Source organism: Chelonoidis abingdonii, chromosome 22, assembly GCF_003597395.2.
Source record: "Chelonoidis abingdonii isolate Lonesome George chromosome 22, CheloAbing_2.0, whole genome shotgun sequence".
NCBI classification, from domain to species: Eukaryota; Metazoa; Chordata; order Testudines; family Testudinidae; genus Chelonoidis; species Chelonoidis abingdonii.
The window spans coordinates 27483812-27507853 of NC_133790.1; the positions used below are offsets into that span (position 1 = coordinate 27483812).

Consider the following 24042-nt stretch of genomic DNA (forward strand, 5'->3'; position numbering starts at 1 on the left):
GCTAGCCCCCAGCGCACCCCCTGCAGTTCCCCCTCCCCTACCCACACCCCCTGCAGAGCCCCCTTTGCCATCAATTCCCACCTGTCTCCGCACTCACCTAGTTATCTCTGGGAGGGTGACCAATCTCCCAGCCTTGAGTGCTGCATTGAAGCTGTCAGCTCCTTTGGTTTCCACAGCAATGATGGGTACATCCTGCCAGCCCACATCCTGCAGGCCGGCCACCACTCCAGCCAGCAGCCCTCCACCACCCACCGCCAGGACGATGGCACCTGGCTTGTGGCCTAGCAAATCCTTCAGCTCCCTGACCATGCTGGCATGGCCTTGCCTGTGGGAACAGGTGTGGGGACAGCAAACCGGCTGAGAGAAACCATCCAACAGGCACTTCAGTGTGACGTGTCCCTGCCGGGCCGGGCTTTGACAATGGGCACACGTCTGGGCACCCCCTAGTCCCAGGCAGACCTAGCTGCAGTTCCCCAGGGAGCTGGCCAGGGCACATGCTGCCAGCTGGGCCAGGCGGCAGCAAGAATCTTGGAGGTAGCAGAAGTCAGGAGAGGTGGGGAGGGGGCTTGGGACCATGAGAGGAGGGATGGATAGATGCACAAGCACAAGCCGGGGGGGGGATGAGGGGCTCCCCAAATGTCTCCTCTCGTGAGGCTCCCCCTCAGAGCAGTGGCAGGATTTCAGGGCTTAGTCACACCCTGCCTAGCAAGTCTGACATTGGTACAGCGCTGCCCGCCTCCGTCCTGCCGTGCCAGCCTCATGTGGAACACCTGCTCCCCCAGAGCTGGCAGGAACCCCCCGCCCCGGCTTCCTGTGCCTGCCCTCCGCCCGTTGGACTGGGTGGTGTCAGAGACGAGACCACGTGGGGCTGCTGCCCCAGGGTCTGAACCAAAGACGAGGAGACCAGCCTGGCTGCGTGTGACCATTAGGACCATGCCCAGCCCTGAAGGAATGGGCCAGAGCCCAAGAGCACGGGGCACCTGGGCCAGTGACTGATGCTGGAGGGCTACTCAGACTGGTTGTTTGCAGACAAGGGTGCTGGAGTGATTTTGGGGGGGACTCTCACCTCCCCGAAGGCTGTCAGAGGCAGGGGTGGGTGTTCGGAACAGGGAAGCCGCCCCCCACTTCATTCCCTTGAGCCCCATTCCCCCACACTAGCCCCTCAACTTGTGCTGAAGTTGTGCACCTACTTCAGGATATTCCTCAGTCAGGACCTACCAGGTCACGTTCTCCCACTGCTCTGGGGCAGAGAGACTCTGGGACGACCGGCAGGACAGGCCCAGCTAATTCCCCTTGGAGACACCCAGCTGGTGGCATTCCAAGACAACCCTCCTGACACGACAGCTGCCCCAGAGAGTGAAGATCTGGTCTAATGAGCAGCTCCTTGCTCTGGAGCTGGGCTGGGACCATGCCCTTGCCAGCTCAGTCGAAAGGGAGGACAAAACGGCTTGACCCACCCACACTCCCACCCACACAGAGTCCACTGGGAGCAGCTGGAACGCGGAGAACCCAGCAACCTCGGTCAGTTCTCTCCCTCCCGCGCCACCTCTTGTGCACCCTGCCTGGCTCCTAGCTCATCTCACCACACGGATCCCGCCACAGCCTGACGTCAGTCAGACTGGGGCCGCTCGGCAGTAACCCACTGGGGGCTGACAGAGAAACCGTGCAGTGGGAGAGGGGACACACAAGCCCCAAAGCGGCACATGGCAAACCCTCTGCAGCCTGATTACACTAACAGCACCCCAGCCACGAGCAGAGCATTTGCTTTGTAAAAGGAAAAAAGGGGAAGACACAGAGATTGAGGGTGAGGGTGTGGCAAGATCCCAGATGCGGGCCGGGGGGATGGGAGGGAGGATCCCGGCGAGGCCCCAGGCGCAGGCCAGGGGAATGGGAGGGAGGATCCCAGTGAGACCCCAGGTGTGGGCGGGGGGGATGGGAGGGAGGATGCCGGCGAGGGCCCAGGGAGCAGGGGAAGGATGGGTGTGGTGAGGTCTCAGGTCTGAAGAGACAAAGCGTCAACCTCTCACCAGATCAAAGGATGGTCGAAGGGGTGGACGCTGACCCAGCCTTCGGTATCTGCTAACGCCAAGGCTTTTGCGTAGGCATCGTCCCAGACCTGCTGACACAATGATGCAGGGAAGGATCCATGACCTGCCTGCCACTGCCAGCTTCAGCCAGCCCTCGCTCCCCTGGCTGGCTAGGAATGGCCTGCCCACCGCTTAGACTGCGTGCTCTGTGGGGCAGAGACTGTCTCTCCTTGATATGTATGTGTAGCACCGAGCACAATGGGGGCTGGCTGGTCAGGGGAGGCTACACACCAGGTCCTGGTTACCCTCTCCTGGCAGGTCCTGTCCAGTGCAATGGAGTTACACTGATGGAAAACGGGGAAGAAGAGAATCTGGCCCAGTGACTTTTAGCGGGTGCTTCTGTGTGTTTGGTCTGGTGCGTGGTTGTGCCTGCGTGTGTGAGGAGAATCAGGCCTCCAGCTCTGTGAGCACATTTGTGTGCATGTCCCAGGCCTGGCGTTCAGCCCTGTTCCCTGTGACTTGCACTGGTTTGCGTGCCCACAGGTGAATGAGGCTGGAATTTGGCCTCTTTTGTCACCTCAGTCCAGGGGTAACAGCTGTTTATCTGAATTTCAATTCTGCTAATAGCCTGTGTCCTCCCCACAACCCAGCCCTAGTGTGTTGCTCACCGGCTAACTAGCAGGAAGGCTGCAGAGCTGCAGGTTGGAAGGGGAAGCAGCGAGAGGTGAAGCAGCGAGAGGTGAAGCAGCCACAGGAGAGAGTTGCCGGGCTTCTGTTGGTCCCAACGCCCTGTTATCCAAGGGTGTCAGATCCCCCCCAGGCCATTCAGATAAATGGATTCACCAGGATACCTTGTTACTAGCTCCCCATTAGCAATGTGGGGCAAGTTAAATGCTAGGCAGAGTGAAAACAAGAAGGTTCTGAGCCAGATGGAGCTATCCCAGAACCCTGCTGGTGCCCATCGCTGGCCTCTAGCAGTTTTACTGCCCACTGCCATTCTGCAGGGGTTTGCTGGGTGCTGTTTTCCCCCATTCTCAGGGTGCAGGTGTGACCAAGGTGGGAATTTTCTGTACTGTTTTTATGAATTATCCATATGACTCTCTCCATCACTTTGGGATTGCTAGGCAGTGAGTGCAGAGGGGTTCAAATGCTGCTGGTGGGCAGAACGGGAGACATGAGGGGTTAGCTCAGGGGTGGGCAAACTTTTTGGCCCGAGGGCCACATCAGGATTGCGAAACTGTGTGGAGGGCCAGGTAGGGAAGGCTGTGCCTCCCCAAACAGCCTGGTCCTCGCCCCCATCCACCCCCTCCACTTCCTGTCCCCTCAGAACCGCTGACCCATCCAATCCCCCCTACTTCTTGTCCCCTCCCAGGATCCTCCACTCCTAACAGCCCCTGGGCCCCCACCCCCTATCCAACCCCCCTGCGCCCTGGGCCCTGAGGTCCGACCCCCATCCACCCCCACCCCCTGACTGCCCACCTCAGAACACCCACCCATCAATCCCCTCTGCTCCTTGTCCCTGACTGCCCCCTCCTGAGGTCTCCCGCCCCTAACAGCCCTGGGACCCTACCCCCTATCCAACCCCCCCACTCCTTGTCCCTGACTGCCCTTCCCAGGATCCCCCACCCTAACTGCCCCAGGACCCACCCCACCACTCCCCCGCGGCCGATTGCCCCAACTCCTATCCACACCCCTACCCCGACAGGTCCCCCTGGGACCCCACCCCCTATCAACCCCCCCCTGCTCCCTGTCCCCTGACTGCCCCCTGGAACCTTCTGCTCCTTATCCAACTCCCCGCTCTCTTACCATGCAGCTCAGAGCAGAGGAACTTACAGCACGTGCCCGCACTCCCCGGCAGGAACGGCAGGCCAGAGCGCTGGCAGCACAGCGAGCTGGGACAGCAGGGGACGGGCTGGGGCTAGCCGCCCTGACCGGGAGCTCAATGGCAGGCAGGACGTCCCTCAGGATGGATGTGGCCCTGGGCCATAGTTTGCCCACTCTGGTTAGTGTCACATGGCTCTCTGGGATGATGCGACATAGGTCGCTGAGGACTGGCTAGAACCACCCAGATCAAATGGAGGATCTGGAAGCCAATGGGAATCCCAATGACTGAACCACTGACGGGCAGCGACGGCAAGGTCCAGCAGCAGAACATCTGAACTCAGCCTGGACCTGCAGGCTGAGAGCAATGGGCCGAAAGGTGTCAGTATCTGGGTAAGATCTGAGCCCACAACACACAGGAGCTCTCCCTGCACTGACAGACAAAGGGACGAGAGAGAGAAGACACAAGATGTTCCTCCAGCATGGCTGAAGCTTTGCCTCTCTGTGCTAACAGAAGGACTTTTGATTTTGGAGGCCATGGGACTAAGATTTGTGACACCGCGTCTGGGAAAGGCTGTCGCTGCTGTCATAAAACAGATAGCTAAGGGTTAATGTCTCTTTCACTGCAAAGGGGTAACAAACAACACCTGACCGAGGACAATCAGGAAACAAGATATTTTCAAATCTCAGGGAGGGAAGTTTTTGGGTGTGGGTCCTTTGTTCTGTGTCGTTGCTCTCTAGGCTCGAGAGGGTGATCACCCTATCTCCAGGCTCTCTAATCTTCTGTTCCAAGTTGTAAGTACAGGGGAAAAACAATATAGGTTTTTTACATTGTTTTCTGTATTTGCAAGTGTGTCGTTTGCTGGAAATGTTTTTAATTGTATTTTTTTTTAATAAGGCTGTTTATTCATTTTTATAAGTTACAGACCCTGTAATATTTTCATCTTGATTACAGAGACAATTTTTATGTCTTTTCTTTCTTTTTATTAAAAGCTTTCTTTCTAAGACCTGTTTATCTTTTTCCTAGTTGAGGCTCAAGGGGATTGAGTCTGTACCACCAAGGAATTGGTGGGGGGAGAAAGGAGACAGGAGGAATGAAGGGAGAGAGAAAATTCCTCTTTGTTTTTAGATTCACTGGAGCTGAATCTGTTTGCCTCTGGGTGAGGGAAAAGGGGGAGAGAAACCTGATCTCTGTGTTGTATTTCAAGGCACTGAAGCACGGTAATCTCTCCTAGTATCCCCAGGGCGGGGAAAAATCTGGGAGGAAGAGAGGAGGGGGAAGGAAAGTGGATTATTTCCCTTTGTTGTGAGACTGAAGACATCTGAGTCTTGGGGTCCCCAGGGAAGGTTTTGGGGAGACCAGAGTGTACCAGGCACTGGAATTCCTGGTTGGTGGCAGCGCTACAGGATCTAGGCTGGTAATTAAGCTTAGAGGTTTCATGCAGGTACTCAAATTTTGGACGCTAAGGTTCAGATTTGGAAAATACTCCCTGGGAGCAGGGCACCCCAAAGGGGCCGATACAAGCCTCCCGCCAGAGTCTGGCTCAGCTGCACTGGCTGCAGAGCCACAGAGGGACACAGAGATTGCTGGTGCCCGAAGGCTCAGTTTCAGTGTCATGGACTCCTTGGACCTGCCCTGTGGTCCTTGGGGTCTGCCTGCTACAGGGGTCACTCCCAAGGGACTGGTTACAAGCTGGGGCACAGACGAGACCCTGTGCATCCGTGACAACAAGTACCTTCCCAAAGACCTGCACCTCCGTCCCCTGCTCTTCCAACTTCTGCACTGTGGCCTGAGGGGTGCTCGTTGGCACTATGATGGTGGCAGGGATCCTCAGCTTCTTGGCAGCGTAGGCCGTGGCGAAGCCAGCATTCCCCCCTGTAGGGATAAGGAGACGGGGTCAGTGACAAACAGTGGGGAGCTTGGGGACCCCCCAGCGTGGCAATGGAACAATGATCCAGCGGGCTCTGGATTCGAGCCCCACTTGATGAATCAGAAACAGACCCAGGTCTCCACATCTGAGTCCACGCGTGGATTCCGAACACACCACAGATGAGGGCGACTTGGATCCAGGGCTTGAGTCAAGCTGCCCCCTACCATGTAGGGAACCCTAAATCACAGCATGAGAACCCATGCTGCTCCCTGGACACAAAGATCGCAGCATCAATCGCTGCCCCCTGCTGGCTTCAGGGGCAGAGCTGGAAGTGGGCATGTAGAGACAGGCACTCCTGGTGGATACAGAAATGCGCAGTGAATAACACCAGCGCATTGGCTCCAGCCTGTGACAGAATCTGGACCAAGCAATTCAAATAAAAGAGCTCTGATGTGTCAGCCTGGGGGTTCTAATCCCCAGCCCTCTTCAGTGATAGGTACCCACTCTTCCTGACAGAGATCAGGCAGGCAGGCAAAGGGAAAACAGGATTGTCAGATCTGTTCGCCGACACACAGCATAGAATAACCCTCTTTGGGGCTATTTCCCCACGTGGATTTACAGACTCCCCACTCACTGGACTGTGGAATGAGCAAGATCATGCCAGGCGCAGTGTTACACGGACCCACCAATACAGGCCAAGCCCCATGCCCCCCCCCCCCCAATATATCCTGCAGTGCCTGCAGCCAGCTCTGCACCCCGTGCCCACAGCCACCTCTGCCAAACACCCTGTCCTGTCTCCAGACTGAACTCGAGTGCAGGGACTGTGGTGGCTAGCATGGCTTAATGTCCGGCTTTCCACCCTTCAGATGACCAGCCATTTCTCCTTCCCTTTGTCCTCCCAGACCGGCTGCTCTCTGTTTACTGCTGAGGCTAGAAAGCTGAGTCATGAGACTGCGTCAAGACACAAATATTATGTCCAGAAACGATCCACTGCATCATTTCACACTGCTTCCCTCTCCTTGGGTTCCTGGCTGAGTCCCAAATGTGTCTTCTGGCCTGGATCTGAAAGGCCGGATGCCCTCACCTGGGCCTTGGCAGGGTGAGAGCTGACGTCCCACTTCCTCTATGCTTTAAAGACATCTGCATCGGTACCACCTGGAATGCCTGGCTCACCTCCCCAGGGATCAGGTGATGGAACAGAACGGCGCTGTCTTGCTAAATATCCCAAGGGAGAAGAATAGTTTGAAGTAAATTTACCTGTTGAACAAACAAAATGTTTGCAGCCCTTCTTGGCGGCCTGAAACCAAAGACAAAGGAGAGCTCAGAATTCACTTAACTCACTTCTCAGGGCTGGTCCTGTACATCAGCCAACACAGTTTGAGGGTAACATTAGAAATACAATTACAGCTATAATACTGCAGCGTGTGGACTACACACCCACACCCGAATGCATTCTGTGCCATATACACACAGGCATCTGCACCACCACATACACACCCCAGTGCATATTGCACCCATACTGCACACACATACACACTAGTGTTTCCGCACCATTTTGCAAGCACATACAAGTGTGTTTTGCAACACGCACCCACGCTAGTGCATTCTGCACACACCAATGTATTTTGCACCACCCTACCCACACATCCTTCTTCTGGGCATACTCGCGGCACATGGTGTCAATCACCAAGCTCCTCCAAACATCACAAGAGCAAGGGCTAAGGTCCCAGTGCTGGGCTCACCTCCTGACAGAAGTAGCCAATCCCCCGAATCTTGAACGAGCCAGTAGGTTGGACATTCTCCAGTTTCATGTAGACCTTGGTGCCTGCAGCCTTGGACAGGGCGGCGCTCTCCAGCACAGGAGTGAGGATGTGGAACTCTCTCCCATCTCTGTCCAACAGGGCTGCCATTGGTGTCAAAGGAAACACCTGAGGTACACACAAGGCATGTCCCAAGGCAATGAGACAAGGCAAGAGGTACCAGAGGCCAAATCCTACTCTCAGTTAAATCTGGAGCATTTCCACTGATTGGAAGTTAATGGATGGGCCATCAGATATTGTGGTGCCCTACGCAGGCCTCCATGGGAGAGGGGGTGTCCCCAGGGCTCCACAGGAGGGGAGGGCTGCGCCCAAGGTCTGTGGGGGGCAGCAGAAGGCTTGGGGGCTGGGGGAACTGCCCCCAGCATGAGCCGGCACAGTGAAGCAGGTTGGGGCCAGCTCGCTCCACTTCCTGCCACCAAGTGATTGCAGGGTGGCACCGACCCCACACTCACAGGGTGGCAGGAAGTGGCATGACCCAGCCCCAGCACACACCGCTCTGCATCCCTGGCTCCCCCCAGCACTCACCGGCGCCCCCCAGCACTCACCGGAGACACGGCTGGAAGCTGCCTTGGCGGAGCGGAGCGGGCTGGGGCCGGGTCAGTCCACTTCCCGCCACCCGGTGAGTGCAGGGCACCCAACCCCTGCTGCAGTCCCCTGGGACATAGCTCGGGGAAGAGGAGGGGCGGGGGCCGGCCGAGGGAACGGGCTGGCCGCTGGAGCAGCATGCAATTGCAAATTGGTGCCCCAAATTTCCCAGTGCCCTAAGCAGTTGCGTAGTTTGCGTATGAGTAAGGATGGCCCTGGAACTACCCTGGATTTGCACTGGTGTAATGAAGGAATCCAGCCTTTCATGCCATGCATGCATAAGGGTGCGGGGAGGCCAAAATCTGCTTTCTCTGCCCAGGGAATCAAGTAGGTAGGTGCAAAATGACTAGTACCAAAATACAAGGGCTTTGTCCTTGCACAGAGGTGTTGTTCCATTCTTCAGAGGGTCCATAGGCGCCTACTCCATGGGTGCTCCGGGGCTCAAGCATTCACAGGAAAAAAAAAAAAAACAGTGGGTGCTTAGCACCCACCAGCCACAGCTGTTTGGCAGGGCTGCCAATCAGCTGTTTGGAGGCTGCCAGGAGGTACTTGTGGGAGGGTGGAGACAGTGAGCAGTGGCGAGGGCCTGAGGGAAGGGGGTGAAGTGGGACAGGAAGAGGCGGAGCAAGGGCAGGGCCTTGGAGGAAGGGGTGCAGTGAGGGCAGGGTGTCGGAGCATCCCCAGGGAAAACTAAAAGTGAAGGCCTATGAGAGGGTTAGAGTTGCAGGATCTGGCTCCAAGGGAAGGATATGCCTTGCAAGCTATTTGCAAGGACGTCTGAATGGCTGAAATTAGAACATTTTTGCAGTTTATTGCCAAGTTGAAATCTCCCTGCCCCCCCCCTTTTTTCAAAAACTCCAAGAATGAGCTATTTTGACTGAAAAGGGGCCTCTGTATTTGAGCCAAATTGCTATCATTGTAATGACAGGGCCTTTGGTGATTATGCATGGCTTTTGCTGCTCAATTGTTGTTTCAAAAAAAAAAAAAAAATGCACCACAAAAACTGATGAAATCAATACATTGTGGAAAATGTCATGAACAATCTGCTTGAGAAATTGTCTGCCATTTGCCTAGTAATTAACAGAACCCAGATATGCTTGTTCCAGGAGCAGAAGCTCTTCCCATTTACGCTAAAATTCAAGGAGACTCTCCTTTAGCGAAAGCAGTATAGGACATAAGACACACAGAGTTACGCAATTTTGATATCATGCAGTAGAGGACAGTGGTGACACCTGGACACTAGTCTGCTTATTACAATATAAAATGTAAAATAAAATTCTTCTCTTTTTGGGGAAAAAAGAACATTTAACAATTATTTATTGCAGTTACTCTGGATAACTGCACTGACATCAATAGTCAATAAGTTGTTTCTTGGCTTTCTTTACTCACGTGGGACCAGACATTTGGCTATTAGAAATCAGCAGAGATCCATTTACTTCCATTGTGCTTCGCTGATTTACGCCAGCAGAGGATCAGGCCTGCGTTCTTTCCAGATCCGAGCATCCTGCACAGAGCGCGCTCAGGTGCCAGTCTCACTTCCACTGATACAAACTGCCTCACTACTGGCCAGGGAGATCTCTCCAATAGCTGGGGCATTTAGGGCCTTAAGGATCAGACGCAGTATTTTAGGCTGCCCCAGAAATCACTCAGCAGATCTCAGAAGATGGGTGTTGTGGGATCCCTGCACTAGGCCCTGTTACCCGCAGCTCCTGTGTTCTGTGCAGGGGTGGCTCCAGGCACCAGCACACCAAGTGCATGGTTGGGGCGGCAAGCCAGGAGGGGCGCTCTGCCGGTCGCCGCGAGGGCGGCAGGCAGGCTTCCTCTGGCGGCTTGCCTGCAGAGGGTCTGCTGGTCCCGTGGCTTCGGCGGACCTCCTGCAGGCATGCTGCCGAAGCCACGGGACCAGGGACTGCCGCAGGCAAGCCGCCGAAGGCAGCCTGCCTGCAGTGCTTGGGGCGGCAAAATGCCTAGAGCCGTCCCTGGTTCTGTGCTAGGAGCTATTTCCCAGTGGTCCTGATGTGCAGCCTCGCAAAGAACCCTTGGCAATGATGGAGACAGGAAGGAACAAACCTAGGGATGACTAAGCGCGGTGAGCTCCCACGGCCGAAGGAAAGGACTGAACCTCTGTGCTAAGTGCAGGTAATAGGAAAAACACATAGCAGCAGCCGCAAGCTGGGAATCCAGCAGCAGCTGGGGATGGAACAAAGTGTCAAACCTTGGAGACAAGTGATAGACGCACCCTGTCAACCATGGGTGCTGCTACAATCTCTACAATTTCTCCTGGCACATTCCCTATCACCCCCTCTTTCATCTGGTTCATAGCTAGCCAGCTGCCTGTCTGTTAGACACTGGGGGTTTGAGGGTCACTTAGTCTGTGCCTACTCGCTGGGCAGGAATCGGGGGTCAGAAGAGATTTTAACCATCTTTGTGAATCCTTTAACCATCCATGTTTCTGGGGGCTCTGTAGGACCCTTTCCAGACCCTGGTGTAAGTTAGAGCAACCTCAGAGCTGCTCTGATTTAGGATTTGCCCCCTGCAGGAGCAGAGAGTAGTACAGTGCACATCAGCCATGCTCCCTTTTTGTCCCTAACATGCCCTCTCTGGCAGGAGCTGGAAGTAGGGTCATTGCAGAGCTCTCATGCTAGTTCCACATCAACCCAGGAGAACCTCTGCACAAGGGGGTGTTTCATTCCTTGCCCCCTTATGCTGCTAAGAAGGCACTGCAGACATTATTATAACAGAGAGTCGGACCCCAAGCAAGCCCCTCCGATGCACCTTGAGAATCAGAAATCTGTCTGTCTATCTAGCCTGTCACCGGAGTTATCAAACATGTTGCTGAGGATGACAGCACTGCTTCAGAACAGGGCACCAACTCCCCACCTCTCTGTCCCTGCCGTTTCCTGAAGATCCTTGGGCCCCAATCCTCGAAGGCAGGTAGATGCCTAAATCTCTGTGAGGACCTGGGCCTGTCTGAATCCACATTGGATCCTTTCTCCTGATCCATTCAGGAGCTGCTCTTCATAGTCCCCAGGCAGTTTGCTTCAGAGAGCACACTCACGTGAAAGCTAGAAGACGCCCATTGCTAGCAGGGGCAGCTCCAGGCACCAGCACGCCAAGCACGTGCTTGGGGCGGCAAGCCATGGGGGGCGCTCTGCCAGTCCCCACGAGGGCAGCAGGCAGGTTGCTTCCGGTGGCATGCCTGCAGAGGGTCCGCTGGTCCCGTGGTTTCGGCAGACCGACCGCAGGTGTGCCGCCAAATCCACGGGACCAGGGACCTCCCGCAGGCTAGCCACCGAAGGCAGCCTGCCTGCCGTACTTGGGACAGCAAAATACCTAGAGCTGCCCTTGATTGCTAGCCACACAGCTTCAGCCAACGTCGCCCAGGGATCGAGGGCAGCTGCGGTCAGCACGGCCTTCAGAACCGGGGAATTCTTGAGAGCAGAACCTTTGACCAGTCGTCAAAGGCTTGACCCACCCGAGGGCTGAAGAAAGAGGACAGAGTTCACTCACTCATTTATTATTAACTGACGCGGAGCGTGATCCCGGCACATATGCACGACCTACATGCACTCAGGGAAGTGCGTCAGACTCATCCAGGTGTTAACGGGTATAAACAGATAATCCCAGCCTAAACTGAAAATATTATCTCCCTAAAAGAACAAGGCTGTGTCCTTAGCAAATCCCTTTTGAGTTAGACACCTCCTCCCCCTGCATGCAAGGACAGGATTGGCTCCCTGACCTCAACTCTCCCCAGCCCTCTTAGCTATGTCCTTAGCAGCTTTGCCTGTCAGCTGGGTTGCACAGCCACAGGCCTGCCATCTGCTTCATATTTGGAATATTTACCTTGATTTTGGCTGAGATCTCTTGCCTCCTTGCCCCAGGCCTGAAAGGCGATGCCCTTCCCAACGCATACGGATGGGGAGGAGCCGGTGATTCCAAACTGCAAATAGCAGAGCAAAGGTTAAGAAAAGGAGGCGGGGAAACACAGTGAATGAGAGTTATATTAAAGAGACCCCGTCATCTTGATGAACCCGCTTCTGTCCAGACAATGTTTCATGGGCTCTTGTTCCAAGCATCACCAAATAAAACAGAACCGGACACGATTAGAGAAGAACGGATTATGCTCTATTCTCCAGTCTATTTACTTGCGGTTTTGCATGCTGTCAGTTTCACTGTTTAGTCAGGGGAACATTTTCCAAGGCACCTGAATGACTAAGCTGCCAAAGCCCCATTGCCACAAGTGATTAGGGACAGGGCCAGCTCCAAGTTTTTTGCCATCTCAAGCAAAAAAATTTTCCCACGCCACCTTGGCCCCACCCCAACTTCAACCCTTCCCCGCCCCATTGCAACCTCTTCCCCAAATCCCCAGCCCCGCCTTCTCCCCCAGGGCACCACATTTCTCCTCCTGTGCCTCCCTTCCAGGGGGAGAAGCAGAGCATCAGTGCACTCGGGAGAGGAGGCGGATGTGAGCTGGCTGGGGGGAGCAGCTCCTCTGCCCCCCTGGGTTACTTCCTATGGCCCTCCCCACACCCCCCACCGCCGCATCTCCCCTCTGCTCTGCCTGCTCCCCTGAGGGCGCCGTTGCCGCTCCGCTTCTCCCTCCTTCCTCCCAGGCTTGCTGCAAGACAGCTGATTCACACAGCAAGCCTGGGAGGGAGGGGGGAGAAGTGGAGCGGTGGTGTGCTCGGGGGAGCAGGCGGCAGTGGAGTGGAGGTAAGCTGTGGGGGGAGAAGTTCCTCTGTCCCCCCTTAGGTTTACTTCCTGCGCCCCCCCCCCCCCCCAGCACCTCCCACCATGGCAGCTCACCTCAGCTCAGGGCCAGCTCCCGGCTTTTTGCGCCCCAAGTAAAAAAAAAGAAGCCGGAGTGCCATCCCTTGGAAAGTGCTGCCCCAAGCACATCCTTGGGGCACTGGTCCCTAGAGCCAGCCCTGGAAGGACCACATTTTCCAAGTTATTAGGTGTGTAACCTGGTGTGCCTGGGGCAGCCCTCACTGAAAATGCCAAGGTCAGGGCAGGCTGCGAAAAGGGGAGCAGATTCTCCCAAAACTGGCGGTTAACACGGAAGCTAAACTTACCAACCTGCCACAAACTGTTTCTGATCCTCCCGTGCTGGTTATCAAGAAGAAAAAAAGAAAGAAAGAAAGAAAAGAAGAAAAGAAAAAGAAATCGCACAGCCCCCTTTATTGCATTGCAGTTCTCTGGTTCCCAGTCAGCATCTAGGTCCTGCACGGTGAGAAGTTATTTGAATACAAAGTGCTCTTCTGAACCCCATAGGGCATCAATATTAGGTTGGATCTTACCCAAAATACCACGCCGCCAGCCAATCCTTTAGGGTCTAAAAAAGAAAGAACAAGAAAAGAGTTGTTAAACAATAAAGCACCTAGATACATACAGAGACCATATATCAGGTTCTTAGCAGTATTAATGAGTTTGCTGGCTTGAAAGTCTCTCTGGAACACATCCAAAGCTGGGATGGGTCATGCGGTCCTTTGTTCAGAGCTTCAGTTTGTAGAAAAGTTCCTCCAGAGGTAAGAAGCAGGAATGAAGACAAAATGGAGATGATGCAGCTGCCTTTTCATATCCTTTGCCAATGTGGCTTGTACTTCCCGTGTCCTCCCAAACACGAGGTTCACAGCACATGGCATGGAAAAGCCTTAGAGTTCTGTCCATAGGCCTGCCCTTACATGCCTGGCCTTCTCTCAGTGGGTCTTTGCTACCTGCTGTACTGGGGTTCTACCAGTCTGGGGCTCCCTCACCATGTCCTGCTGCCCATGCACTCAGCTGTAGAATCACACAGAGTCTGCAATCAGCTCTGTGTAGGAAGACTCAGCTCAGGAATTGCCCTGCACTCACATACACACATTCTCTGGAGCGCAAACCCAAAATGATATTGTCTTGCGCTGTATAGAGATCTATACAGCGTCAGCTCGTGAAATTTGCTCCCTCCCTCAGTGTGGAGGAAGATACTCACAGCTTTTTGCCCTCCCCCGCTTATGAATCGCACAAACTGGGTTTTAGAAAACAAAACAGGTTTATTAACTACAAAGGATAAATTTCAAGTGATTATAAGAGATAGCAACAGATCAAAGCAGATCACTGAGCAAATAAAACAAACATGCAAACTAAGCTTAATACACTAAATTAACTGGTTAATAGAAGCAAATTCTCACCCTAAGTGTTGTTTTATGCAGGTTGCAGAGTTCCCTGAAGGTAAACTGCACTGCTTGTGGCTTAACTCTCCAGGGATTCCTTTCACAGGCAAGACCTTTCTCGCCTGGGCTCAGCCCCTACCACCCCCAGCTTAGTTCCTTTGTTTCTTCAGGTGTTTTCATCAGTCTTTCTTCTTGAGTGGGGAGGCAGTGGAGGAGATCCAAGATTAACTCACACCCTGGCCTTAAACAGGAGTTACATATAATGGGAATCCTTTGTTTCCCAGTTTGATGCTCACCTCCTTTCAGTGGAAAAAATACCAGCAGATCAAGATGGCTTCCTGTACCTGGTGACATGATCACATGACCCTGCAATGTCAAAGCAGCATCCCAGGAAGCTTCTCAGGAAGGTGGGAAATTAGTATCTTCAAAATCCTATTGTCCTTCCTAATGGTCCATCCAGGCTGATTGTCTACTGTCCAGTGGGCGCTCCCCAGGTGCAAGCACTTTTGTAATTGATACATAGTCCATATTCCTAACTTCAGATACAGAAATGATACATGTATATAAATAGGATAATCATATCCAGTAAATCACAACCTTTCCAATGATACCTCACTTGACCCATCTTGCATAAAACATCTTAGTCATGCCATATTCATATCATAACAGTGTTTCTATGAAGAATATGGAGGCTAATGTCACAAGATCAATTGTATAGTTGATGATCCTTGATGGGCCGTCGAACAGGCTAGACAGTGCTGATGCCAATGTGTCTAGAGGTGTCACCCAGAAACACAGCACAAGTTTGGAAATGCAGATATACCCTACATATCTATAACAGAGGTGATCATACTTGGCAAATCATAACATCTTTATAGATACCTTCTGTGGCATATCTAGCACGATTCACTGCAGTTTTATCATATTGGTACTAATATCATCATGATGGGTTTCACATATTCCATTCAGCGTCACCAGGTGCCTAAAGATGCAGATAGACACCTATGTGAGTTTTGTTTTAAGCATTGAAATCAATGGGACTTTGGCACCCAGCTGCTTTGGAATATCCACTAGGCACTGATCTGGAGCTTTTGGTGCCTAAATACCTTTAAAAATGTGGCCCTCGGGACTTTCAGGGAGACTTAGGATCCTATAATTGCAAATAATACATTATAAAAACAAATGCCCAAGTCACTTTTGAAAAAAATCATCTCCTAAGTCACTTAGGTGTAGGGTGACCAGACAGCAAGTGTGAAAAATCAAGATGGGGGTAGGGAGTAATAGACGCCTATTAAGAAAAAGACCCAAAAATCGGGACAGTCCCTATAAAATCGGGACATCTGGTCACCCTACTTAGGCGATTTTGAAAAATATCACTCTCTGTTTCTCCTCCTGTTTGTGCGGGTCTTTCCTGCAGCAGCAAGGGAGAGAGAAACCACAGAAAAATATGGCTATAAATGCACAATTAGCACAGAGGAAGGGGATGCTTTGGGGGCAGATGTAGCACCAGAAACTACTTTGAACTCATTTTGTGAAATTAACCAGATTTCAGTTTGACAATCCCTCAGCAGTCATGTGTGGTCCATGTAACTGTTCCCCTGCAATCCAAGGGCCACTCCTGCTTTCCACAGTCTGGCCTAATTTCTGCAAGCCAGGCTTTGTCAAGAATTTAATAAAACTCTGGGTTTAGTTCAGAGCTTGTGACACTAAGCTAGGATTCCTCTTCACAGCATCATGATGCAAAATTGCCATATGAGTAAGCAAACAGCCTGGCATCGTGCTGCAGTGACAGATAATTGCAACCGTATTATTTTGCTCCATTGATCAATAGATGGCATTCCCTGTCAGGGCATCACTGTATTTTCCAGTCTTCATGCCACTGCTGCTTTGCCAGGCATGCACCAAACAGCACCAAAGAATTTCCTCAACAATTCTAGGAACTTTAACTCCTTCACGGCTGGGTCTCCATCCTTCCTGCTGTCCAGCTGTTGTTTTATTAACATACCATGGGACTATTTAGATATTGGGAAGTGCATCCCACTATGTTCAGTAACTCAGCAGGTGCCTCCCATCAGATATCTCTGGAATGTTTGGCTGCACAGAAATAAACTAACCGGGGTGTGGTGCATGTGCATTCATGAGGACAACGAGAGAGCCATATGTGCAAACCCCACAGGCATGCGTATGCCAGAGAACTTGGTGCACAAAACCTGCATTTGTGTGCACACGCAAAATGCATGGAAGTGCTTGTGCATGCATGCACACGTGCAAACTTACACGCAAAAGCCACACGTAGCCATGCCAGCTAACATAGGATTGCTAGGCAATATGCACGAGCAGATGCATAATTTGCTGGTGCCACTTAAGGACTGAGTTTTGGAAATTTAGCTCTGAATGCTGCCCAACTACAGGGTCCCCAAATCCACCTGCAGACTCCCAACTGCTGGCATTCCCAACAATAGGCAAGTTGAGGGCATCCGCTCAGCAACCAAAGACACAGGCCCTGCTCTGCTTTGTGAAGCGTGAAAAAAACAAGAGCGCCACATAAGCTCAACGCTGCAGCAGGGTCTGACCGACAGTTGGAGGGGCAGGTCTGAAGCAGGGAGGGAGGGATCATGTACAGTACAGCCAGGGTCTAGGTGCAGGTTATTTATTTGCACAGTAATGCTTCAGTCTGCACCATACTCACAAGTGTATTTGGATTCTATAAGAGCTGCATTTTCTAAGCAGGCCCAGTGCATCAGGCTGGGTGCATCAAGTTTTCCTGAGCTGCAAAGGACGGGAGTGGTAATTATCTTTGCAGCCAGAGTACTTGTGGTTTTGGCCTGTGGTTGTCACATACCTCAAACAGAACGTTGAGATTTTTCAGACTGATCAGACATGCACACAAACTGTCCATTTTATAAAGTAAAAGATGCTTGTGCATGTGTGCATACGTGTGACAGCAGATGTATGCATGTGCATATATGTTACTTGTGCACACATATGTGCGCATGTGTATATGTAGGTAGTGCATGTGTGGGCATTCACAGAGTGCAAGCTGCTGGTTGTATGTGTGGATATGCATGAATGAGCCTTTTGTTCATGTGTGTATACATATATTTATACCATCATCTGTATGTGTACATATATGTGTGCATAAATTTGTGTGCATGCATATTTACATGACTGTGTATGTGTTTATGTTTGCAAGCACATGAGGGCCTATATGCCTGTGTGTGGACACACACGTGTGATCATTTGTGCATGGATGAGTATGTGTGTGTATGTCAGCACATGTTAATATGTGCAAATACATGTGTGTCAGCACCTGTGTTCATGTATGTGTAACAAATCAAGTGTTGTGTAGGGGCTTGTCTACATGGGACAGTTTTTCCACGGTAACTTTAGTTTACTCAGCATAAACTGCCTCGCAGCCACACACAAAGTACTGTTTTCAATTTATCTGGAGTCCTAGCCTGCTTTTATCAATCTGCTTTGAAAGGCAGCATAATGCTATTTCAGAATGAGTTGTAGGAGGCTACGGTTCCTGTGAACCTACCTCTATTTTGGATATCCCATACTGCATTGCTCCACACCTGAAACAGCCCCTCTCAGAGTGCCCTCCTCTGCTCATCTTGTCCAGATGTCACCTACTTGTTTAAATCCTGACACACACCTTTGCGATTCCAGCTCCTGGCTGGTTCACATACCCAGACTACATCATAGTGACCATGCCCTGTGCTCCTGCACAGTTACTTCTGGATAGGAGTCACCGAAATACCAAGCTCTACAGGCAGCTACAAGCACAAATGCAGGGATGCACCCTGTACCAGGCCAAAGCCGGGGAGTTGAGGCAGAATTATAAAAACAGAGACAAAATGAGACCTCCCAGGACATTTGCTTACTACAGGGAACCGGATTTTTGCCAGGGAGGCCACTATACCCCACTACATCATGGACAGTTTGGAGGGCATCCAGGTGACCATGGGCTCTGAGGAGATCCTCCCCCTGCCCCCAAATAGAAACATAGAATATCAAAGTTGGAAGGGGCCTCAGGAGGTATCTAGTCCAACCCCCTGCTAAAGTCAGACCAACCCCAAGTAAATCATCCCAGCCAGGGCTTTGTCAAGCCTGACCTTAAAAACCTCTAAGGAAGGAGATTCCCCCACCTCCCTAGGGAACCCATTCCAGTGCTTCAGTGAAAAAATTTTTTCCTAATATCCAGCCTAAACCTCCCCCACTGCAACTTGAGACCATTACTCCTTGTTCTGTCATCTGCCACCACTGAGAACAGTCTAGATCCATCCTCTTTGGAACCCCCTTTCAGGTAGTTGAAAGCAGCTATCAAATTCCCCCTCATTCTTCTCTTCTGCAGACTAAACAATCCCAGTTCCCTCAGCCTCTCCTCATAAGTCATGTGCTCCAGCCCCCTAATCAATTTTGTTGCCAAAGGTCTCTGTGAGCCACCCAACCCTGAGCCAGGGCCAGTACCAGAGATGGTCCCCAGGTAAAGAGACAGTTGGACAGTGCTGCTGAGGGGGCCTCAACCAGCAAATATTATATGCTGTATTACAGCTAAGCCTTTCCCCCTGTTTTTTCTAGGGGTTCAAGCCCCACAGCCTCCTGGAGTTGATGCCAGTGGTTTTATTGCTCACACATAGCAATTCCTGTGGGAGGAACTCAAAGCACTTTGCAGCCATTAATAAGCAAAGTCTGACAACAACTCCAGTGAGACTCCAGAATATCATTATCGCCATGTAACAAAAAGGGAAACCGAGCCACCACGCGGTATCACAGCTTGCCTGAGACGGCTCTAGAACTGTAGGGCAGAGCTGGGACCACATTTTCTGGCATCTAGCCCTGAACTTAAACCACAAGACTATTCTCTTTCTGGGTATGAACACCCAAGGTGTCTCAAAGCCATAAAGGTAGACAGAGGAGGGACCATGCCTGTGCACTCAAACACTACCACCATGCTGTGCAGCTTGAGGCCTGAATCCCGTTCACTGGATCCAGCCAGATGACAGGGGTTATGCCCTTGTCTTTCTGAAGAGACCCATCTGAGTTTTAACTTCCACCATCACGGACAACAAAGAGTTACTGCTCCCCTGCAGCTTTACCCCACTGGACACGAGCCCCGCTCCGGGAGAACCCATGATCCGATACCCAGATACCAAGCCACAATATGGCAATAAATAGAAATCCAAGAAACTCAGACTACTCTGATGTAGATGAACCATTCCATCTTATTCACTTCGGTGTTCACTGTCTCCCTGTTCAGGCCAGCAATGACTTTCTGTTGCCAATATCCTTATTGGGCCTTTGTTTTGCCTTTAAATTTGTCACTGTTGATAGCACTACAATCAGCCATGCTCCTCCACTTCTCAGGCAGGAATATCACCCACCGTAGGTGCCGACTCCATGGGTACTCTGGGGCTGATGCACCCATGGAAGAAAATAACGGGTGCTCAGCATCCACCAGCCCCAGCTGTTTGGTGCCTGGGGGAGGAGCTTGGGAAGAGTGGTGAGCAGCAAGCAAGTGGGGACAGGCGGGAGCCTCAGAGAGGGGTTTGAGCAGGGCAGGAAGAGGTAGAACGAGGGCAGGGCCTCAGGGGGCAGAGCGAGGGCAGGGCCTTGGGGAGGAGGTGGAGCAAGGGCGGAGCACCCCCGAGGAAAACTAAAAGTAAGTGCCTATCACTCCCTTAATCATTAATGTCCTTCGTCAACTCTTGCGCATTATTATTATAGGCAGCACAACATCACCTATAGTTAAGGTTCCCCAACACTTTCCATTGTAAGACCCTGTTTTCAGTTGCTTACAACTTGCGAAACTTTAATGACATTTTCCACACCAGGTGTTTGCCACAAGATGTTTTTTTTTAAGTTTCAGCTAAAACAGATCAGTCGTTTCTGCCAATGAAGCTAGGGGCAAATACGTTGTTTTGCCTGCATTAAAAAATTCTTAGTTTCCCTGATAATACACTAATAATCACCATTAAAGTTCACAGCTGCTTCCCACTATCTGGTTTATTTCTCTGTGAGGCACAGACTACCTTAACTTCCCCTCCCCGCCCACAGAGCTTGGACAGATCCCTAGGAACTAAGAGGTCAAAAGTGTGTGACAGCTCAGAGAACTGACTCCCAACCTGCTCCTGCTGAAGTCCGAGGGAAAACCTTTGGACCAGCCCAGGGCCAGGGACAAATATTTGTCTAAGCTGTTTAGTGCAGGATCCCTTAGGAAATGACATCGCTTGTCTCATATTTCGCTGGCCTAGTCCTGAATCTCCAGGCAGAAGGAGGGGACTCTACACACTCAGCCCCTGGCTCAGGGCAGGTTTCCTGATGAGCTTTTCTTCTCTTAGCCCAGTTGCCAAGGGAGAGCGAGACTGGCACAAGCAACTCCAGCAGCCCCTGCTTCCCCCCCACCCCCCTCCAGCTGTGAGGCACAATGGTCAGAGGGCAGCACCTGGTATTCGACTGCTCTGCCATGCTAGCTGGAGTGGGGGTCAGTCCTGCAGGGAGAGGAGAGAGTGGAGGAAAAGTGGAAGCAGGGGAAGAGAGGAGATGGAGGTTGACTGTTAAACAGAAAGCTGGGGAGAACTGCAGTAAAGGGGGAGATACCCTGAGTCCATAGGGAGGCCCCCGTCAGCACTATGCAGCTCGCACTCTGCCCCATGGCACATGAGCAGAATTATGACACTCCATCAGCTGGGTGAGAACCCCTGACTTCCCCAGGGCAGCCTGTCTGAGCTGGCCTGGAGGGTGTGTGCTCCTCCTTGGGGTTAGAAACAAAACATCCCCATTTGTCCCTCCAATGTCCCCACCACCCTTTCTTTCCTTTGCCTCTTAACTCCTCGGTCCCCTCCTCACATTCCAGCCCCTGCAGCCCCCAGTAATCACCTTCTCCTCGCTGAACAGCTCAGCAGGAAGGAGATGGCTTGAAAGCCAGAGCCAGATACTCACGCGGGGCAGCAGCCGGTGGCGGGAGCCCTGTGTCTGATGAAACGGGCCCAGTTTCGCTCTACTCTTGCACTGCAGCCACTCACGGGATCCCCTGCCTCCCCTGACAGCTTAAAGCTACAGCACAATTAAGGCCTGTTCACTGGAACAGTCTCTCCAGGTGCCCTGCTCTCTACCCATTCGTGCACTGAGAATTGGGGCCGGGGTATTAAAGACTTGGGGGTCCCAGGGCATGAGTATCTCAGTCCTGGAGACCTGCACTGTCATCCTGCTCTAGGAGCTGCGGCAGAGTCTGAGCTTGAGGTGGGTCAGCAGTGGAGGACCCAGGGCAGGGAGAGTAGCAGGGGGGCTGCGGGCTGAGGTTGATGGGCAGAGCTACTGTAGGTGGGGGTGCTGGAGCGCAGTAGGGGAGGAAGTATTGTCTTGTGGTTAAAGCACAGAGCTGGGCATCAGGAAGTCCAGATTCTTTGCCTCTGTCTGCCACAGATATTAGATGCCCCTGGGTGAGTCACCTCATCCTTGCTGTCTGTTGCCTCACGCTGTGCATTCCCCTCCCCTTGGGGATAATACAGCTCTTCTGAGGCAGGTTAATTTGCAGCGGCTTAGGGGGGAAAGCAAAGCACCTGAGCAATCTTTGAGAATGACAAACTCCACAACAGCTCAAGCACAGCAAACCCCAAACAAAGCAGCGTCAGCCGACAGGGCACCCACATGGAGATAACCAACAGGCATGAGCTGGGGGAGCAGCTTTGTTGGCGGACCCCGTTCTCCTGTTCACAGCAAGATACAGCGGAGGCCTCCTGTAATGCAGTTCAGCGTCCCAATCAACAGAGGCTTACAGGGCGGAAGCCAAATGCAACTCTGAAGTGGAGCCACGGCCTGGAATCCCCGAGCCCAGGAGCAATGGGGGACTCTCATTCTATTTCTGGCTTTTCACTATGTCCAAGGGGGTTTCAGGCTGTGTGAGGGGGCAGTTCCCCTGAGGGGTTGCTGCTGCTCAAGCCCAGACAATGACACAATGGGACACTCTAAGGTGTCCAGAATTCAAGGTGGAGAAGGTTGATCCAGTTGAATAATATTTGTATTTGATTCTGCCAACCACTGGATACTCCTGACCCCCAAAAAGCCATAACGGTGAACAGAAGGGCCCATCAATGACTCAAGACTCGCAGCCCACAAGGGTAACTGGTCCTCCACCTGCACAGCCCTCAGCTGTAGAGCTCCAATCCCACCCCCATTGCCAGTCACCACCTGCATGAGGCCACGGGAGGAGCTGGCGAGATGCTCAGGGGAGCTGTGCCAGCAGGAGGCAGTATGCCGCACTTCTGGCTATCGACGGCCCTATCTCCCCACTCACTCAGCCAAATTCAGCCCCTGGATGAAGAGCAGCTGGCTAAGGCCGAATGCAGGAGAGACAGAGGGGAGGTCAGCAGGAAGAGAGAAGTGCTTTGAAGAACGTGCTGCCTCCTCGGAGCAGGAATCACCTTTCTGTTCTGTGCCAGTACAGCGCCTGGTCTGTGAGGTCCTGGTCCGTGGCTGGCACTATGGTAACGCAAATAATAAGAGCTTGAAAAACATTCTCCATGATCAAGGGCACCTGCCCTCACACTGCCAAATCCTTCTGCAGCCTTACGATCTGTTTGGACTTGCCAGTGCTGTTAGCTGCTCAAAGAGTGCCCGAAACACCCACTTCCAGCTTCCACTGACCCATAGACTGCATCCTAACCCACTGGTCAGAGACCTGCCCATGGTGACATGTAGGCATATGTATTGCAACTCACTGGACCAGAGTCTAGTCCCTACACCAGTGTCAATCAGGAGTGAATCTTCATGGATGTCAATGGTATTACACTGGGCTCAGAGTGGCGTAAGTGAGACGAGACTCCAGCCTCTATGTCTACCACACTTCCTGAAAAAGCACCAACTGGGACAAAATGCAGCAGCCCCCTGCTAGGTCATCATGTCCCCCCCCCCCCCAAGTATCTGCTCTCTGTACCATGTCCTCACTGAATAGCGAGTCCAGGGCAAGGCTTCTGTCCTCACACTCAGCACCCTCCCTGTGGCTACCTGAGTGACGCCACCATCACAGTCACACAGAACAGCTAAGCCCGCCCAGAACTACATAACCGTGAATGTATATGGGGAGGCTCAGAGTGCAGAAGACAGAACTTTCAGACCAGCTGGAACATAGACTTTGGAACTCCCTGCCACAAGACATCCCAGGCTCACCTTTTTGAGAACTAAATTCAAAAAACTCTTTCTGACTGAGCTTTCCCTCAGTGTGTTCTTCCTACTCAACACACCCGCGCTCTCTAGCTCACCTCCCTCCCCAAACAGAATACCAAACCAATCCAGCATTTGCTTCTACAGGCTGGGAATGAACGGAGATTATTATTGCTTTTTCTCCTTTGAAATAGTTGGGAGATGCCGGTAGACGGAGGGAGGAGACCCAGCAAAGCTAACTGACTTGTCCCTGATCACACAAAATCAAGAGCAAATAGAACCCTGAAGTCCAGCCCCGTTTAATCATTTCATGACACCGCTTCTTAAAAAGTAACTAACTATAGAGATGCAAACGTTCCAAAGTCTGGTGGCGGAACGGGAGTGAGAGAAAGTTGGGGGTAGGAGAGTGAATAAAAAGAAGCCAGGTTTGGAGAAGCAGTGATCTCCCGTTTATGAACTCCCTACGGCTGTTCCACGGCTTACGTGCATTTCTCTGAGAAAGCAAGGGGACTGGCTGGCCTTGTGAAAGCAAAAGGCCCCCTCTGCCTTTCCCCCTAATCATAATTCCAGACCTGGCTCCTCAGCCTGGTTTGAGCCGGCT

At 52.3% G+C, this 24042-nt stretch overlaps 2 protein-coding genes across 2 annotated transcripts in view; one reads left to right on the forward strand and one right to left on the reverse strand.

Annotated features, from left to right (window-relative positions):
• SDSL (serine dehydratase like) overlaps positions 1–12022 on the reverse strand; it is a 16250-nt gene extending 4228 nt beyond the window's left edge. The window contains exons 1-6 of the mRNA XM_032788902.2: positions 11968–12022; positions 7462–7647; positions 6977–7016; positions 5585–5724; positions 2028–2116; positions 98–325 (exon numbers count right to left, since the gene is read on the reverse strand). Of these exons, the coding sequence (XP_032644793.1) occupies positions 98–325; positions 2028–2116; positions 5585–5724; positions 6977–7016; positions 7462–7629 (665 nt within the window). The 5' untranslated portion in view covers positions 7630–7647; positions 11968–12022. The remainder of the gene's footprint in view (positions 1–97; positions 326–2027; positions 2117–5584; positions 5725–6976; positions 7017–7461; positions 7648–11967) is intronic.
• The window catches only part of RBM19 (RNA binding motif protein 19), a 478789-nt gene that overhangs the window by 438882 nt on the left and 15865 nt on the right, over positions 1–24042 (forward strand). The window lies entirely within an intron of this gene.